The following is a 20,653-nucleotide window of genomic DNA, read 5'->3' on the forward strand; positions in this document are numbered from 1 at the left end:
TGCAAATTCCCTAATGAATAATTTTGATAATTCTATGGAAGTATGAAGATGACTTGCAGTAGGCGACTACACAATCATATTTAATTTTTTTTAAAAAAGACAATTCTGGCTCTTCTTATGCCATGTGAAATCCATCCTGCTGAGTGCTCCTGACTAGTCACGTCCTTCCTGCCATTTTAAAAACAATAGTGGCAGAGATGCAAGCTGCTGATAGTGCTCAGCAGGACAGATCAAACACACAGATGCAATTTCTGTATGCTGAACACTGAAGTAGGATAAAATTCAAATACTTACAATCGCTTAGTAGCTAGCATCTGATTGCTGCAAATTGAATCTTTCATAACGAGATTTATTGTAAATAGTGTCATCTCATTTGTGAGTTCTGCAATAATTTCAGTCAGAGCCAGTATAAGATACTGGATGTGTGAGATTTATATGACATATATGTTAGTTTATGCACAGATTATGAAGGGATGTTTTATCAATATTTTTTTAATTGCTTATAAAATAACCAGAATTGTATTTTTTTCTGAAACTTAAACATTATCAGATAACTTTAGAATGCAGGAGAAAATGTTTTTATCCACTTCAACAGACATTTTTAGAATTGCCAGCTCCCAATCCCACTCTCTTCCCCTTCAACCCTAGTTGTTAAATAAGCATTAACATTATAGGTAGCTAAAATGTTTGAAATGTGGCTTTTATATTATTTGGAAGCAATAAAGAGCCTGGTAATCATAATTTGTGACCAATATATCCTATCCATAGAAAAATAGAAATTGGAAACTAGGCTATTTTGAGGCCTACGAACATACTTTCTTTCATGATGAAACAGGAAGGTGGCCATAATTTAAGTGAAATACTATTATTACCTTTGGGCTTAGTTCCAAATACTTCACGAGACGTCCATCAAAGATCAACATCCAAAGCATAAATAAAAATTGCACTTTACATGTATGAGAGTTTTGTGACACTCCACATACTTAATAGCTTTAATTGCTAGTGACACAGAACTCCAAAAATGTTCTATCTTAGAGTCACATGATCTTCCTGTCCAACACGCAAACAAGGGAAATTTTTTTAAAAAATCAAAGCAAATAACAGGGCCGGGAGAATTGGATAATCTGTTCTCTTTCCTCTGCCCTAAACAACAACAGCAAACTTCTTTTATATGATTTAATCATGTACTGGGGCATTTCCATTATAAACATAAATATGAGAATGCAGCATCTCAACAGGATCTGAATAAAGAAGTCTTACTATCAGATAATCTAGAACCTTGACAAAAAAAGGGGGGGGGGCTTTTGTGAGGGTTAAATGTTTCAGTTTGATCCTTCTTAATTTATTTAAGAGTGAATATCCCATGTACATGTTAACATTATCATTGTAAATGGGGAATCTCTATTTCTGAACCTCAGAATTGTTAGTTTTCCTCCCTTTCCTAAGCAGGTGTCTTTCCATCTCTCACAAATCAAAGAGGATGATGGGGGGTGTGAATAGATGTCTTGCAGTGGTACCCTGATATGTATTTTAATAAGTTTACTCATCAGAGCACATATAAATTAGAGTGAATCATATTCATATATTTAATAGCAAACAAAGCTCAATTTAGCTCATGTCCAGCTTTCTTCGTGTTCATTTTACTTAAGGGCATGCCTTCCTTTTTCTGCTTATTTTTTTCTTTCTTTCTTGGACACCTCCAGCCCCCATTGATGACCAAACTGCAGGGCTATAAATGTAAGGGTGCAATACATCATGAGATAAGTCTGGAGAACATGTCCTCTACCACAATGCACATGAATCTCTGGTACAGCGAAAATTCCAGAAACATGCTGGGGTTCCTTTTGCATGGTAAGCAGGGTCAAAAATGTGAGCACTAGGTGGTTGCCCTTATATATCAGATGAGTTCCAAAGTTGAAAGGTTACATTTGTGAAATTGCAGCTGAGTTTCCTAGCACTTGATTCTACCTCCTGCAAAACAAACACTCCTAATTGAAATACAAATCCAACAATATGATAATCTTTCAGAAAAAAAAAAAAAAAAATGTGACTTCTGTACCCTTATCTGTTGAAGAGCTGACAGAGAAGTTCAGAGGCAGTTGTTTCACCAGACAAAATGATAGAGAAAATATGTTTTCAAATAAGATCATAAACCTTGAATAGTGCTTTATGGGAAGCAAATGTAAAGCAAAGGGCTGTCCTCTATTCTGTCTACTAGCTCTACTCCCACCACCCTGGTGTGTATCCTCAGCCACTCACCTTTTAGGCAAGGGCTAGTATCTTCCAGGTCAGACCCAAATCCCAAATACCAAAACAGAATAAAGTGATATCTTAGCATGCTTTGAGATCAGACTGTTTCTGCATTTCATAGTGCTGGGGGTGAGGGGGAGGTGTGGGGGGAAGGGAAAAGCAGCATACCAATGTAGTGAAATCTGGAAACAACAGCATATATACAGACACAAAAAAAGTTTGCATATTGCACAGAGCGCTTGAAGATCATAAATCTATGCATGAGAAAGATGTAGTGGAAATTTTGGGGGGGATTAGAGTTTATTTTTGTCATCTCTGTGAGACAGCTACTCACTCATCCAGATCACAGCTAAGAAAAAAGCTGGTCACAGAAATTAGCAGTTTCAGCTCAGCAGCGAAGTCGCCAGCCTGTGAAGGCAGAGAGAAATTGACTAATTAGCAATGCGCACTAAAACTTGACGGTTCTTTATAGAGAGAGAGAAGAGAGAGGGAGAGAGAGGGAGAGGGAGGGAGGGGGGGCTCGCTTTTTCCCCTTCTTTCTTCCAAAGATGTTTGAAATCGCAGTCATTTACGCTCGACAATTTTTACAATAGCCTTGAGCCATAATTTTGCGAGTCTCTCCAGCATCCATCCCCCTGTATGGTCTCTCTCTACTGGCCAAGCACGACCGTTTCTCTCCCCAACCGTGGATTTCCTATTACTCTCGTTACGACTCACTGAGCCCCAGGCCCAAGGATAATGATGTGTTGTTTCTTGGTAGCATAATTTGTCACACGTACATTTTTTCTTCTTCTTCTCTTGCAGAAAGCTCTGCTCCCTCTCTCTCTCTCCCTCTCTCTCTCCCTCTCTCTTTCTCTCTTTTCTCCCTCTCCTACATTTTCTTGCTGTTGCTAATTCATGGTGATCAAATGATGTACGACAAAATAAATTGTAAAGAGTGACTGCCTGGAGTTGGGAACCAGAAGGTGTTTTCCCCCTCCCAAGGAGAGAGCAAACCTTTAAAAAGGAAGGACAATTGATTTTTGGGGGGAGCTTAAGTGAGCCTTGACTTTGCAGCTGGTTGAGAGCAGGTAAGTTTCTGGCCTTGTGTCTGCCTTGTGTGTATTTTGTTCTGTCTTTTGGGTTGTTGTAGGGGGAAGGGCCAGGGAGGGAGTCTTTCAGAGGTGTTGGGGGGGGGGTAGTTGTATGGCAAACGCTCATAAAGAATAAAACTCCTATTGCAAGAAATAAGCAGATGAGGAGGAAAGGCAAGGGAGGAGAACAAGAAGGAAGGGGAATAGGAAAAGATGGGGGGGGGGGAGACAACGAAGCGGAGAAAGCTAGAGAGAGGTATGACCGGGTCCTCTTAAAGGGAGAGAGACTCTAAGATGTTTCAGGCAAGCCAGAGCTTTGGGGGCGGGCGTGGGGGTGCTGCCGGGGGAGGGAGCGCGAGGGAGGGTAGGGTCCACCTGGAACGGGATGGTAAAGTGAGTCGAAAGGAGCCCAGTCCGGTATAAATAGGAAGCCGGCGATCCAGGACCGGCGCCAGGCAGGGCAGAGTGAGCCGCAGTGGAAGGGGCAGGTCCGGCGGGATCCCTCTGAGCTGGGAGGCGGCGGCGGCGGCGGCTCTCCCGGGCGGGTGGACGGGCGGGCGCGCGGGCGGGATGCGAGCAGAGGGTCCCTTTCTGCTCAGCCCTGGAAGGTGCAATTACAGGTTAAGGACCGGGCGTATCGATTTCGCCTCGCCTCCCCGACCCTGCCCTCCTCCGCCTAGATGCCGGCGGCTCAGACTTTTTACAGAAGTAGTTCCAGGGCCGGGGGAGTGGGGGTGCCCCAGTCGGGGGCCGCTGGGGGCTCTACCGAGGGGGTCAGAAGGGAGCTGCGGCAGCCGGCCACGATGCTAGGTGGGGCGCAGAGACCCTGCACCCCACTGCGCCCCCGCCCCCCCGCTCTTTCCACAGCCCCCCCACCCCTCCCCCCAACACCTGCCTTCTAACTTGAACTTCTCATAGTTACTGGAGTTAAAGCGACTGCGCCTGGTGCCCGGGAGGGAAAACCGTGCACACGAATCCCTTCCGGCCTTCCGGCCTCCCGGCTCCCGCTCCAAACGCGTCCTCGCAGCCCCACTTCCTCCCCTTGGGTGCTCGGTGCCGCCCCGCGCTGGAAGGGGAGATAGATGCCCGAACTTCCGCGCTTTGAAATGAGCGAGACTGGGGAAAGGGGACCACCGGGTGGGGGTGGGGGTGGTGGAAGGATTCTCCTGCCAGGTTTAAAGGCGTCTCTGGAAAATTAGCCAAACTGAGTGGTGACGGGGAAGCCAACAGTTTGCGAAGCAGGGAAGCGGGCAGGGCCAGGGTGAGGGAAATGAGCTCGAATTGATAAGGACAGCTCCCGCCTCTGCCGAGTCCACTGAGCCGGTCCTCACCGCGCTCCGCTGCACTTTTCCGGGAGAAGAAAGGGCTTTATCTCCTCCCTCAGACTACTAGCCTAGGAGTTTCTCGGGGCAGCATGGATAATCGAAGGGGGTCCCAGCTTTTGGAGAGCTAAGGTTCGCCCACCCCGCGCGCTTGTCGGGCCCCTGTTCCTACCCCCTCCCCCAAACTGGGCCAACTGCGAAGAGCAAAGCTTCGGGCATAAGTTGACCTGAAACCTTCGCCGTCGGTCGTCTCTGAGCTTTCAGGGCACCCCCGGCTCCCCACTCCCCGGCCTTTCCCTTCATCTGGCCCGGCATGGACACGAGCCCACGAGGTGCCTCGGCCTCAGCCACCACTTTGCCGTCGCTGCTGCCACTGCTGTTGCTGCCAACAGCTGAGGTGGTTTTAGGAAAGTGAGGTACGAAGTGTGTGGGAGGTGGCGAGAGGAGTCGCAGGGAGCAGAACCGACGCCGGGACCCCAGACAGGGCCCTTCTGGTGGCGTTCACGGATCCAGCGTCTTCGGACTTTCCTCCTAGGGTCGGGGTCCGGAGCGCGCCAGGAGGGAGCCAAGCTGAACCTTGTTTCTTGTTCTTCGCCCTCCCCTCCCCTCCACATCCTTCCCCACCCCGACCACACCCCACTCCATCCACCACCCTGCTCCCCTCCCTCCCATCCCCCACCCCTGTCTGCCAGGTTGGAGGAGGGTTTAAAGCCAGGTGCACCGAGTCAGCTCGCCATGTCCAGATCCGGGGACAGGACCTCCACCTTCGACCCCAGCCACAGCGACAACCTGCTGCACGGCCTCAACCTGCTGTGGAGGAAGCAGCTGTTTTGCGACGTGACCCTGACGGCCCAGGGCCAGCAGTTCCACTGCCACAAGGCCGTGCTGGCCTCCTGCTCGCAGTACTTCCGATCGCTGTTCTCCAGCCACCCCCCTCTCGGGGGAGGGGTCGGCGGCCAGGACGGCCTGGGGGCCCCAAAGGACCAGCAGCAGCCGCCGCAGCAGCAGCAGCCGTCACAGCAGCAGCAGCCGCCGCCGCAGGAGGAGCCCGGGACTCCTTCTTCCTCCCCCGACGACAAGCTGCTGACCAGTCCCCGGGCCATCAACAACCTGGTGCTGCAGGGCTGCTCGTCCATCGGGCTGCGCTTGGTGCTCGAGTACCTCTACACGGCCAATGTGACCCTGTCCCTGGACACGGTGGAGGAGGTGCTGTCGGTCAGCAAGATCCTGCACATCCCCCAGGTCACCAAGCTCTGCGTGCAGTTCCTCAACGACCAGATCTCGGTGCAGAACTACAAGCAGGTGTGCAAGATCGCCGCGCTGCACGGCCTGGAGGAGACCAAGAAGCTGGCCAACAAGTACCTGGTGGAGGATGTGCTGCTGCTTAACTTCGAGGAGATGCGCGCCCTGCTGGACTCGCTGCCGCCCCCCGTGGAGTCGGAGCTGGCGCTCTTCCAGATGTCCGTGCTGTGGCTGGAGCACGACCGCGAGACCCGCATGCAGTACGCGCCTGACCTCATGAAGCGCCTCCGCTTCGCTCTGATCCCGGCCCCGGAGCTGGTAGAGCGGGTCCAGTCAGTGGATTTCATGCGAACCGACCCGGTCTGCCAGAAGCTGCTGCTGGACGCCATGAACTACCACCTGATGCCCTTCAGGCAGCACTGCAGGCAGAGCCTGGCCAGCAGGTAGGAGACAACAAAGAGGAGGGCGGGGGTGGCGGGGCGGGGGGGTGGGGGAGAGAGCCAGAGAGGCCGGAGGGAGGGGAGGGGGCAGGGAGGAGGGGAGAGATGGGTGGGCTGGGCGGGTGGCTCTGGCAGGATGAAAACAAACGCAAACAATTCAGAGTGTGTGGGGAAAGTTGATTTCAGAGTCCCTGAAAGGTCAATAGGGAACTGACCTAACAGCATCCCTGAGCGCTCCAAAGCCGAGGTTCTAGATACCTCCAGAGCCATAAACATGGGAATTGTGGACTCAGACTGAAATTGACAGGCAAGTGGAGCCAAAGGCCAGGAGAGTTAGAAGTGTAGCTTTGGCAGTCTCTCTAAGCCAGTTCTCCCTACAAATCTTAAGATGGGCTTGCTCTAGAAAAGGGATCCTGTGGTGAGGAAAGCCCACTCCACCCCTCCTCAGTTCTGCCTTGGGTGAGCAGAAGAGCCCAGGGGATGCTTGCAAAGGAAGGCTTTCTTGGTCTTGCTGTCACACATTCAAGTTGTTTCTTCATGACTGGGATCTGCTCCCTGTGGATGTCAGAGCTCCAAAATGCTTTGTCTATTAGGGTCACTATTGGAAATGCTGGTATCATGTGCCCAGGCAAACTTTTCTACGTTGTGGAAGGCCTTTCCTTTTCACTTTTAAAGGAGAGTAAAGCAAGAGATTTCAGGGTGATGGGGTGAATCTTGCCTAGTAACTCCCACTTCTGAGAAGAGTGCAGTTGAAAATTGGGATGGGGGAGTGGAGAGGCTTCTAGCTCCAGTTGGTCTGTGTGCCTGCTCACCAGTGACAAAGAAGTTGGGGAGTTGTTGCTGCTCCTGTTGTTGCTAGTTAGAAACGTGGATGTGTGTGTTGCAAGTAGGATTTCAGGGGAGAGAGAAATGATGCCTTTTTAAAATGCTGCTGAGATAAAAAGGTTGTAGGAATTGACAATCGTGTTTTATTGGCTCCAATTTTAAAACCATTTTTAATGAGCCCTAGCAAAGGGTTTTCTTTCTCTTTTTAGAAAAGAGAAACAGTATCCTCTCAGTTTCTCATGATAAAACATCATGATTCCAGATGCCGGGCTACACCAGCCTAACCACCAAAGTGTTACATTAGCAAAGCACATGGTTTGAAAATCTAGCAGGGCATTTTCCCAATCAGAATGATGTCTAAAATATGGGGCCCACCTTGTGCAGCCTTATAGACTTAAATGGAGTGTGTGTGTGTGTGTGCGTGTGTGTGTGTGTGTGTATTTTTCATTATGTTTCCACCAGACCTAGGTAACTAAAGTTTCAAGAAATGGAAGATATTCTCTACACTTTTTAAGGCAGCTCTAGTGTTAGGGAGAGGCCAAGAGTAGGCATGAGGAATTTTGAACTTGTAACAAAATCCTGTAAGTTGATTTTTCTAACATCTGTGGGAGATGAGTTAATGAATCGGGGTGTCAAAAGTTGATAATAGGACAATAGAAGAAACAAGAATCTAAATCCCCATGTGCTTTTAACAGTGAGCACAAGAGGCCAATGAGGAAAAAAACATGAAAAGTATTTTTATTTTATTGGAATTTTTCGCTTGTCTAAAGATCCAAATGGCAAACTCAGTGTGATGGGCAATGGGCATTGGTGATTCATATTCTGTCATTTTACTATTTACCACTGTTAAATGACCTACAAGTATACTTCATTTAGCATATATCATACATAGTAATTCAGACAACACAGCTATAGTTCTGAACATACATTTACTCATACTTTAAAAAATATGTATAATGCGGTATAAATTCAGAAACCCAGAGGAATAATAAAATTAAGATTTAACTTATTCTAAAAGTAATTTTGGCAGAGGAGCTTTATAAATTTGATCCAGTAAATAATTTCTGAAGCTCTCAATGCACTTTTATTTAATAGGTATGTCCTAAGATTCGATGTTAGAAGAGTTTGACTTTCAAAATGCAAAATCCATTTCCCACTTTAGTCAAGATTCAGCACACCAGCTAAGGCCTGCTGGCTCTGTCCTGGTGGATGGCTGAGATACCAGGCTGCCTGGCTCCGTGACGACACCTTCCAGCTTCACTGGGCCACATCATTTGAAGGATATGTAGTGGTGTCTGACCACTAAATGCTTACAAGTGTCATGGATGCTGCAAGAATCTGATACTTCTGCAGTAGGAAGAAAGCTGTATTTTCTTTTAAAAGAGAAAGATGTAGAAAAGAAAATAGTTCATGCAAACCTATCATTGACCTCAAAATAATATAATTTGGGTTTTATTCCATTATTCGTAAATGTAGCACTTTGAATTTTACAGACTAATTACATTATTTTAATTTTAATTCACAGGAAGAATGCCAAAATAACCGTGACGTTCCTAACTTTAAAGTAGACAAAAATGCTGTAAGTTGCAACCAGCAGTATTAAATCAGCCCATTTATTATAGCATCAGTGTAATATAAAAATGTTCCCTCAGCCTTATGTGTCGCTTAACAGGGGGATAAATGTGTTAACCAATTGGTTTTGAGATTACATCACTTTTATTGAAGACAATTGAATAGAAGGACCTTGTATTTATTACTTTTTATCCACCTGTAGTTATTAAACTCTAAATATAAAAGAGTTCATTAAATTCAGAGAGGGAGATGAAAATGTCAAATTGACCAGTCTTTTGGAATAAGTACAAAGTATAAGCAAATAGAATAACTTCAAAACAGAATTCACTTGTTAAAGAATATATTATCTATAGAAAGCAGAGATATTAATATAATCACAATTTAAGGATTTTAAAGATTATTAAATAATTTTGAATTTTTATTAAGTCTAGAAAAGTAAAGGAACCCAAGTATAAAATCTTTATACAAATGCTCAAATTAATTTAAAATATTCCCTCTTGTTGCTTAGTTTTTCTAAGTTTACCAGTTGCACTCAAATTCGTATTCCGTTTTACCAAACTTAACATAAGGACAACAAGTAAAATAAGAAACTTGTCACTCTGTATTCAAATACACATATAAGTAATTTAAGATGACAAGACTTGACAAAGGATATAAAGTTTCAGTTAGACAGGAAGAATAAGTTTTAGTGATCTATTGCATCAACAACGTGACCACAGTTATTAAAAAAGTATTATATATTTCAAAATTGCTAAAAGAGTAGATTTGAAACATTCTCAACACAAAAACATGATAAAGAGGTGAGGTGATGGATAGATTAAATCAGCTTGATTTAATCTTTCTGCAAGTCAATATTAACATCATCTAAAGCATGAAAATTCAGTTTCATAAAGTGACGTGATATGCAGTGTTTAGTACATTACATGTAAATAACAGAAGACTTATAGTCTAAATTTAGCTTAAGTAACCCAAAATTTTTTTATTTGCAGTTTGAAATTTTAATGTATAATTTAGCAATAATCCCAAATAAATCAAATTGGACTAGATATTAATTAACTGGATAAAATTAACTGATGTTTTACATTTTCATTGCACCTCACACAAGGTAACACATAAATGCTTATTAAAAGTTGAATGAATTAAGATTATGAAATGAGAGAGGCTCAATGTTGTACTTCATCAATACATAAATTTACGTTACTATTGCACATAACAAAAGTTTACTGAACCTTCTCCAAGAAAACACCTGTAATAGAAATACATTCATGAAATAATCATATTTTTTAAGCATTTAACAACTAGCTATTATGTCCTGTGTGGGGTTCCATATCAAAGTGTAGTTTTAAAGAAATTATATTTTATAAACAACAGGAGACTACCTAAGATTTCATTTACTACAAAACATAGTCTATTCATAGATTTCTCATAAATTAATGTAAAAATCTATTTAAACATGAAGGGTATTAATTATCTATCTGCTAAAATGACTTGCAATAACTAAAATGCCGTTACATTTCCTAATATACAGTTTTGATTCCTGGCTTTGGTGCTTAGAAAGTGTTTCATTAATTGTAGGACAGTATTTTCTATTGGTTCTCTTTCTAAGAACTGAATAATAATAACCTTAACAAAGCAAACTAATCTTGTATCCATGCATTCTCTAAATTGTTACTTCCCTTTGTATCAATTTGATACCCTCAGATTAAAAATTGTTAGGTAGTTAAATTTTGTATCAGAAATTATTGAACCATTCAGAATACAATTTGTTTACTATCTGAAACAGGACCATTGATTACAAAATTACATCAACTGGTGTGGGAGTCAAATAGTTACATCCTACAATCAAAAGGCAATTAAAAAGGATACCAATGCATTGTATTGAAATAGAGGACTTACTGTTAAAAATGGACATTTTCCAGTTTTAATTCATGCTTGTATTTTTACCATTTTTATGAACATGAGGTTCACTCATTACCTTAGCAAATTCTAAGTATCCCAATTTTCTTAACTTAAAAAAACAGTAAAAAATTTTGTTACCTTTTTCACAACTGCTACTGCATAACAGGTGATGTTGACGCACTTCACAAAACATTAATTAATTGAATTTTCATAATAGCCCAAGGTATGGGTACCATCATTAGCCTCATATAGATAAAAAACTGATTCACAGAGAAGTTAAGCATTGCTCCGTGATTGCACAGCTGAACCCAGGCAGTGTGGCAAGTCTATGTTGTTATTCACAATGTACTGTTTTTTACTATCACTCCTCAAATGCTAGCCAGGCTGTAATCTAGTAATTGACTGAAGACTTACATGTAGACTTAAGACTTTTCTTTTAAAAAGAAACTTGTGAGGGTTAAATATTAATGTATCTGACTTTAAAAAAAAAAAAATTAGGAGAGTTGTTTTTCCAAGCCAGGGGTCAGCAATTTTTTTTCTATAAAAAGCAACACAGTGTTTATTTTTGGCTTTGGGGTCACAAGGTCTCTGTTGCAACCATGCTACTCTTCCCCTGTAGTGCAAAAACACAACTGACAGTACATAAATGAATGGGCATTGCTGTGTTACGGTAAAACTGCATTTGTGGGCACTGAAATTTCATGTAATTTTCACATCATGAAATATTATTCTTTTAATTTTTTCAACCACTTGAAAACATAAAAGACATTCTTAGTTTTCAGGCTATACAAAAATATAAAATTAAGAGGTGGACTGGATTTATTCTGTGAGCCACGGTTTGCCAACCCATGTACTAGGCACTTGGGATGTATCAGTGAAGAAAATGGACAAAAACAATTTGCCCTTATTCTAGTGGAAAAAAATCCCCATTAGTCTTCATCCTTCCATTTGGAAAGAACTCAAGCCTAAATAATTCTACCGTGCTAAGTTAGAAGTTAATTTTTCCAGAATATGACTTAAGGATTTGAATAGTGATCCTTGGAAGCTAAATAGTGATTAATTAAAACAATGGATGAGTTTCTCATTTTTTCAAGCATACTGGATATAAAACCTCCTAATGTAGAATGGTCATCATTATTCAGAAGAGGCTTAAATATTGTTTATATGATATTTTAATCATTTCGAGTAGGAAATCAAAGTAGGCGAGTATATTTAACACACTATTTTTCTGAGATTAACGGGCACATATTCAGCAAACTAATCTAGGCAAACTAATCTAAACTAAATGAACATGTGAACAATTATTTTTCTGAGTGTCAGTCTGTATCTCCAGCTGCTTTGATCAAATGGCATGTGTTATCAGGATTCCTGACTTCTGAGTGGATCAACTGGATTGAGTATAGATCCTGCCTGCCTTCTGCAAAGTGAACAACCTCTGGAGGAATACTTACCCCATTGTAGGTTTGTCTTATGTGTCTGTCTCAGACCCCAATAGACAGTGACTTCTCTGAATATTTATAACCAAAGCACTTAACTCAGTGCCTGACCCTTGATCTAAAAATGTGAGTTCGTTATATATTGCTATTGGTCTTAGATATAATTGAGATAGACACTTAAGGTTGGCTCAGTGTCAATCAACAAAGCTAATGTGCAATAAAAATATAGGTAATTTTAAAGATGATTACACACACGCAAACATACACACAACCTGTTATTTGCCAATAATAATAGTAGCTATCACTGACTGAGCAACTACCACAAAGCTTGACTTATCACTTACAGTGTTTCTAATCTTTACAGCACCCTTTCAGCCTTTTTAAAGATTAGAAAACTGGGACTCAGAGAAGATAAGTAATTTACCCAATTATCTGAATAGCGTTGAGTCAGAGGTCCTTATCACCAGGGGAATACCCTGCCATTATGAGTGTATATTGGAGATATGGCATCGACAAAAGACAAACTCTGATCTACACCTTCCACTTCTGTTTTACCACGCCACAAAAGTCATTAAAAGTTCCTGCCATCTAACTCTTCTTCAGGCCACTCAACCAATGAAGAATGAGGGGAAGACATTAGAAAGTCAGAATTCTATCCTTCTGGTCTACAGCACTTAATTATTTGTTCTGAATTAAGGGGCTAAATAATGAAGTTGCTGAGATTTGGCACTATAATATTGACTTACTAAAAATAGAATGAGCCAATGCACTTTAAATAAAGAAAGAAAAATAAGAACTTTCAGTTTAACTATGAAAAATAACTATGAAAAAAAAAACCTTGAAGCTTGAATTTGAACCAAAAGTTGTTTTTCCTGGATTTCTGTGCACTGAAGTACTAGAGGGGTGTCAGATTTGTTTTTGTGACAGTAAAACACTATTCATGTTGGTGATGCTTTCAGGTGATTAAACAACCAGGTAGAAGCTGGAATTATAAAAATACCTGTATATTTTAATAACATAAAATAAGACCTCTCTAACTGAAAATTTATTCTTTCTATGTTTTGTTTCAAGAAAATCATTTTAACAATTGTTAGATCATAAATGTTTGTCTTCTCTCATTCATTCAGAATTCAGAAAATATGTTCATTTTCCATGTCCTTTTCACTGATTTCCAAGATAATTCACAATACATGAATTACTACTGATGATTTCTTTAAATTAAAACAAAACAAAAACACTATTTTGATATGGGTAGGAGGGTGACTTAACCAGAAAAAGGCTATCTGTTGTAATACGATGTGTTCATTTTACTGTAAATACCAGAGAGGTTTATCTAGTCACAAATAATATTAATGCATATAGGATTAGAACTATTTGCAACATTAGAAGTAAAGCAGAAAGGTACTAGGGAATGCCTACCATAAAAAGAGAACATAAATTACAGTGTAATGAGAAAAAGAAGAAAAACAAGAAGTAAGAAAAATGCAAGGAAATAAGGGGTATTAAACAAGTTATTAAGAATGTGAACTATCTGAAAAAGGAAGAAAAAGAAGATGGGCAAGAAAGTTCTAAAGACTGGAAATTAGGTGTTCAATATTTACAAATCAAGATAAGTACAAATCAGTATGGCGATTCCTCAAGGATCTAGAACTAGAAGTACCATATGACCCAGCCATCCCATTACTGGGTATATACCCAAAGGATTATAAATCATGCTGCTCTAAAGACGCATGCACACGTATGTTTATTGCAGCATTATTCACAATAGCAAAGACTTGGAATCAACCCAAATGTCCATCAGTGACAGACTGGATTAAGAAAATGTGGCACATATACACCATGGAATACTATGCAGCCATAAAAAAGGATGAGTTTGTGTCCTTTGTAGGGACATGGATGCAGCTAGCTGGAAACCATCATTCTCAGCAGACTATTGCAAGAACAGAAAACCAAACACCGCATGTTCTCACTCATAGGTGGGAACTGAACAATGAGATCACTTGGACTCGGGAAGGGGAACATCACACACCGGGTCCTATCATGGGGAGGGGGGAGAGGGGAAGGATTGCATTGGGAGTTATACCTGATGTAAATGACGAGTTGATGGGTGCTGACGAGTTGATGGGTGCAGCACCTCAACATGGCACAAGTATACATATGTAACAAACCTGCACGTTATGCACATGTATCCTAGAACTTAAAGTATAATAATAATAATAAAGACACACTTAAATCATGGCATACCCAACCTTATATAATTTAGAGTTATAGACAGAGTTCCACTAAAAAGAAAAAAAAAAAAAGTCAGTCCTCAAAAGAAAGAAAATATTGTCACAAGAAAAAAAATGTCAGTCATGGTACCTTACCGCCTATAATTCCATTCGGTTCAATAACTATGTATATGTAATCTGAGTTAATAAGATTTTTTTTGTTTTTTTTTTTAAACCTATTGTTGTGCCAGGTAATGCAGTAGTTTCAGAAGTGTCAGAGTTCAAGGGGGACAACCCGTTATGTGAATATAAGGAGATAAACATATAACTGCATTTGTTGCAAAATCATCTTAATTCCCACTGTAATTTGACCTGGCAAAAGACCTGAGAAGCAAGGAGAACTTCAGGACCTCTGACAGCTTTTTAAATGCAGGCCGATGACTGTGTCACACTGATAGTGAAAACTTAGAGTGATGTACTGCAATTTACTACTAATCAGAAGTTGTTCTGTGGAATATCCCCCACATTTGTATTGAGCATATATGGTACATCAAGCTCTGAGCTAAGTTCTGAGATACAGAGTTGAACAAGACAGACAGATTTCTGACTGCATGCAACTTACAGTAAAAAGAAAGAGTAAATAATAACACAAAATAATCATACTGGCAATACATAATCTACAAGAGAAAAGTGACATGGGCTGGGACACTTTGTAACAGACAGCGGTAACCTTATCCAGTGACTGGAGAAGACTTTCTCTGCAGCAAAGGTATAGGATGAGCCTGAAAGATGAGCCATTCTAAGTAAGGGGCCTGGGGAGAAGGCAAAGTGTGCAATTGGAGCGGCAAAGCTGAGAGAAAACCACGTGCAAAAGCTCCCGGGCAGAAAAGAGCTTGGCACCTTCCAGGAACTAAAAAAAAAAAAAAAGGGTGTGTGGCTACATTTGTGGCAAGAGGGGTTGTCCAAATCATACAGGAAGTTGTAGGCCCTGCTAAGGATTATTTACAACATAGATACATTTTAAAATGAAAAAAATCAGCATGTTTTTCAGTTGAACTGAGAAAAGAAGTAATACTATTGTGGAAACACTGCTGCCTTTGAAATCATCAACCTAAATGGGCCTGGTTCCACTTTAGTCGAGTCCTGCAGCAGTAAAATGGGCTAATAATTATGGTTCTAACTACTTACCAGGGTTTGTAGAAAGATCGGCTGAGATTGTAGAAAAACTGAACATAAAATGCTGTATATTATTAATTTTAAAAGACATATTTAGCAAAATTTACCTGAATGCACTTTTGCCTATCAAAAAAACACTAGGACGTATTCGTGATATCACTGATAGCACAGAAATAGTCAGAGACTGTTAACACCAGGAGAATGAAGTTGGAGGCAACCAGAGGTGAAACCAAGGGCATCAGAAGGAAGTGGGGGCATTAGAATCTTCCGCAGCTCTCAGCAATTTAGATTTCATTCTTCAAAAGGAAAATGAGGGCTGGTTGAGTTACACATGTCTTTCATTTCTTCCTTTCATAGAAGAGAGTTCCTCTTCTTTTTAATCTCATAAACTTAAGCTTAGAGACTTTCTTTTCTGCTGCTCCCAAAGCCTTTCACATGCATGTCTGGCTTCTTTGCTCCCAGAGCGCCTGTGAGGGGGTTGGTAAATTGCACCTGCGCAGGGACTCTGAACTTCCTCAGAGCTCAGCTGGGCCACCGTATGGAGACTGGCTCACTGGAGGCTGCAGAGAAGTGAACTGAAGAATTACAGTCGGTTTCACTTCCCTGCCTTATGTGCCTTCAGGTGCCTCTGAAGACAGGCGAGGCCAGTGAAATGGAGAGGAGGAAGAAGAGAGAAAGCAGCAATATCTGAGAAGAAAAAGTCCTTGAAAATGTAGAGGCATTGTTGAAAAATATGGAAAGATGAATGTGTGTGTATGTGTGTTTGTGTGTGTGTGTGCCAGTGTGTGTGTACCCAGTCCCATCGCATATTGTTGGGTGCTCCCTTCAAATTTTCTATAGAGTGATTTCTGAGATGTGTTTTTATCAGATAAATGTCTATTTTGAATGTCAGGGTCAGGGTGGGATGGTCCACAATTCACAACCTGGCACTGAGTGAGGAATTATTGGGCTGGGAGGGTCAATTTGTCACCAAAAAGAAAATAGTCATATTTGTAAATCCTTCTTAGAGCAAAACAACAGACGGCTGTCTGGCTCTGATTTTGAGCACCCCTCAAAACCAACCACATCAGAGCATCCCATGCAAAATGATGGGATTAAAAGAGGGAATAACCTCTGAGTCAGAGAGGGAAACTTAAAAGGAAACACTTTAATGCTATCAGGTGTACACTAGGCCCTCACCACTTTCTATTTCACATGCATTAACAGGAGTTCACTGATACAGTGAGAGATCCCAGCCAGTATGGGTGTATTACAGAGGCAGAAGTGTGTGCCCAGTAGCACAGATGAATTTGGTGGATTGGTTACTATAGCAACTGTACCACCATGTCAGTGGCAATTCCTGTAATCTCCGTCTCCTAAGGTTTCGTAAGCATTCACTCCAAAATGACGAGAGAGAGAGAGAGAGAGAGAGAGAGAGAGAGAGAGAGAGAAGGTTATAATGCAGATATCTTAAACAGCTGTATTGTGTAGTAATTAAGAACTGAAAGACAAATGCTAGTTTAAATCTCACCACTACCACTTACAAGCTGCTTCTCCTTGGGTAATTTACTTAACCTATTTTCAGATTCCTTACCTATAAAATGCACATCAGAATACCCATTTCATTAGGGCAATTTTTAAATGTTAAAATAATGTATGTACATCACTTAGTATAGTGCCTGGCTATAAATATTCAATGATTGATAGCTTGGATTTTTATAGGAATCGTTCTATTTACATCTACTTACCTTTCTGTTCAGTTGTTAGGACTCCCACTTCCATACAAAATGTTTAGAATTGGATTTCCACATGAGTCCTGACACTGTTCTGATAATGATTATGCTTCTGCTGAAGCATTATCCATTTTAGTCATCATTTTAAGTTTATGTTCATTTTTTCCACCTTCGAGTGATGTACAGAGCCCAGGCCAATCCTGGAATTTTATTCCATCCTTTTGATCTATTCTTGCAATCAGAAAATTTAGAAAACCCATGGTAGATTCACATTGAGCAGCTTTATTGAGATGTAATTAACATACTATACAATCCACCCACTTAAAGTATACAATTCAATGGTTTTCAGTATATTCACAGAGTCGTGTGGACATCACCACAATTTTAGAACATTTTAATCATTTCCTCCCCCCAAAACCTGTATCTGTTAGCAATCACCAATCATTCCCTCACCACCACCGTCATCTTCCCCACTCTTAGCCCTAGGTAACCACTAATCTACTTTCTGTCATCAGAGATTTGCCTATTCTGGACATTTCATTTAAATAGAATCATACAATATACGGGTTTTTTTTAATGGCTTCTTTCATGTAGTGTATTTCCAAGGTTCATCTATGTTGTCGCAGGTAATACTACGTTATTTGTTTTTATGGCTGAATAATATTCCACTGTACAGATAAACTACATTTTGTTGTTTATCCATGGACATGTGGGTTGTTTCCACTCTTTGCTATTATGAATAATGCTGCCCTGAGCATGCCTATACAAGTTTTTGTATGAACATATCTTTTCATTTCTCTTGGGTATGCATACACCTAGGAGTGGGAATGCTGCCTCATATGTTAATTCAGTTAACATTAAACAAATATTTAACCTTTTGAGGAACTGCCAGATGGCTTTTCAAAGCAGCTGCACCATTTTACATTCACACCAGCAGTTTATGACAGTTCCAATTGCGCCACATCTTCACCAATACTCATCTGTCTTTTTCATTATAACCATCTTAATAGATGTGAAGTAGTATCTCATGGTGGTTTGCATGCCCCTAATGGCTAATCATGTTGAGCACCTTTTCATGTGCTTATTGGCCACTTGCATATCTATTTTGAAAAATGTCTCTGGGCCTGGTGGTGCATGCTTATAGTTCCAGATACTCGGAGGCTGAGGCAGGAGAACTGCTTGAACCCAGGAGTTTGAGGCTGCAGCGAGCTGTGATCGGTCCACTGCACTCCAGCCTGGGCAATAGAGCGAGACTCCATCTCTAAAAACAAAAAAGCAAAACAAAACAAAAAATACAAAAGAGAGAGAGAGTGATGTCTATTCAAATTATTTGGCCATTTGTTTTTTGGTTGTGCTATGTGTCTGTTTATGATTCAGTTATAAATATCCTGTAAGCATCATAGGACTTCTTATGGTACCTAGATCACAGCTGGGGCTACCTTCTGCAGGAATAGGTTATACTATTTGCAAAAATGAAAATAAAATACATGCAGATGTACAGTGAAAAATTCTCTAGATGATTTTATATGACACTTATGACTTATTAAAAACTTATTAAAAATCTTGGTATTTGGTATGGCAGAGAAAAATATCTGTGATTGATTTTGGTATTGTTTATTTTCCTCTTCATGCAATCATGGAAGATTGGTCAACAAATTGTTTCTTAAGCTTAATGTTTATGCTGCTGAATAGAACAATTTCTATTTTGATTATGTATTTTCATGAACAATAAAATTCTTGCTTTCTCTGAAAAGATTTACATATTTGATACTTAAGAAAGAAGACTGAGTCACCCTGACAGCTCTGAGAGCAAGATGGTAGGGATTGTAATGTGGATTTCTTTATATTTCACAGAGACAAGATATTATCAAAAGTATGTGATTATTTTACAGGTTTTAGAATGCATTTTCAACAAATCCCAAGAATGCAGAAAACCTCTTGAAATTAGTCACAAGTTTTTGTCTTTAGAAGACATCTTCTTCCCTTGGCAGAAGTTCTAGTCATGTAGAGAAGGTACCAATTCTAGACGTCACTTCAGAACACCTGGAATCTGGACAAACTTCAATTGGCATTCTTGTATTCAAAATTGAAAAGTGAAAATAGACAACGCAAAACTGAAATCTTTAAACACCACCCTTGATGCACTCAAATAAATTCAAGATTTGGGGTTTCTCCAGGGTTAAGGAGCAGCAAATGAAACCAACAGCAAGTAGTCTAGGTAAAAATCGATCCCAGGAAAAGGGACACCTCTCATGCAGGAAAGAGCCCCTCAAGCCTTCCATCAGTTTAATCAAACTGACAGTCCAACTTCCAGGAAACAGTCGTTCTTTTGACCTATTAAGAGAAGGAATCATTTCACCTTAGAATGGTTTTTTTGCATAGTGTTTCACATTTGCACGCGTGTGTTTGTGTGTGTGTGTGTGTGAAGGAAAGTCTAAACCCTAAAGTCTCCAAGTGGCTTAACGAAAATTTATTGTCTCCAATTTCTGGTGGTTGGAAGTTCAAGACCAAGAAGCCAACAGGGTTGATTTCTGTGGAGCTTCTCTTCCTGGTTTGCAGACAGCTGCCTTCCTGCTGTATCCCCATATAGCCTTTTCTCTGTGCTTACATGCAGAGAAAGATCTGGTGTCTCTTCCTCTTCTTATAAGGACACCAGTCGTATTGGATCAGGGCCTCACCCTTATGACCTCATTTAACATTAACTACCTCCTTAAAGACTCTATCTCCAAATATAGTCATTTTGGGGGTTAGGGCTTCAACACATGATTTGGAGGGAACACAGTTTAATCCATAACAAGGCCAAGTTTAGGACACAAAATTAGAAAACAGGGAAATTAACTGAAATACTACTTTTCAACTAGATCCATACAAGCAAAGTTATCTAGGCAGTTGAGCAGTTATCCAAGTCAGCAGTGGATAAATAGCTCTTCCAGTAATGTAAAGCTAGTAGAGGAAAAATATGCAGATCCTTTTTCCTCAATTCCAGAAGATCTTGCCTAAACCAGTAGCTTTTTAAAGAGTCAACCATAGAGTTTTTAAATAAAATATATCTTCCCTAGCTCCACCCCAGAGATTCTAAATAAATTGATCTGAAAGGAGGTCCCAAGAACCTGCATGTTTAGCAAGCGACATAGGTAGTTTTGCTACCAGTAGATTTTGGACCACATCTTGAAAATCATGGAACTAAACAAATCATTGCTTCTGTTTTTTGAATTTGCTACATGTCTATAAAAGGAGAAAACACTGAAAGTAATTTATTGAAAGATAAGTTCGGGAAAAATTTTTGCAAAATTAAAAGAAATTTGATTAATTGATATGAGAAAAAGGGAAATGAGTCATAGGGAAAGTTGCTGGAATGATCAAATTCTGGGGGATTTATTTCTTCGAGATGAAATTTGGGTCCCTACCGCGCTAGAGAATTTGCAGAATAATTCAAGCCACACAGTATAGCATCCACAATTCAGCTTCAGAGAACATGGTAAACTTTTCAGAATAA

The 20,653-nt window shown here is 40.8% G+C and overlaps 1 protein-coding gene and 1 long non-coding RNA gene across 2 annotated transcripts in view; one reads left to right on the forward strand and one right to left on the reverse strand.

The window, feature by feature from the left end:
* Positions 1-2,531: 2,531 nt before the first annotated feature.
* On the reverse strand, positions 2,532-3,914 carry LOC111539735. Its single transcript, XR_002730762.1, has 2 exons — positions 3,699-3,914; positions 2,532-2,658 (listed from the first exon to the last, which is right to left on the reverse strand). It is a non-coding gene; the product is annotated as an uncharacterized LOC111539735 (long non-coding RNA).
* A 1,426-nt stretch (positions 3,915-5,340) lies between these two features.
* The window catches only part of KLHL14 (kelch like family member 14), a 98,703-nt gene continuing 83,390 nt past the window's right edge, over positions 5,341-20,653 (forward strand). The window contains exon 1 of the mRNA XM_023207734.1: positions 5,341-6,330. Within this exon, the coding sequence (XP_023063502.1) occupies positions 5,381-6,330 (950 nt within the window). The 5' untranslated portion in view covers positions 5,341-5,380. The remainder of the gene's footprint in view (positions 6,331-20,653) is intronic.

This window comes from Piliocolobus tephrosceles, chromosome 18 (genome assembly GCF_002776525.5).
Source record: "Piliocolobus tephrosceles isolate RC106 chromosome 18, ASM277652v3, whole genome shotgun sequence".
NCBI lineage: Eukaryota > Metazoa > Chordata > Mammalia > Primates > Cercopithecidae > Piliocolobus > Piliocolobus tephrosceles.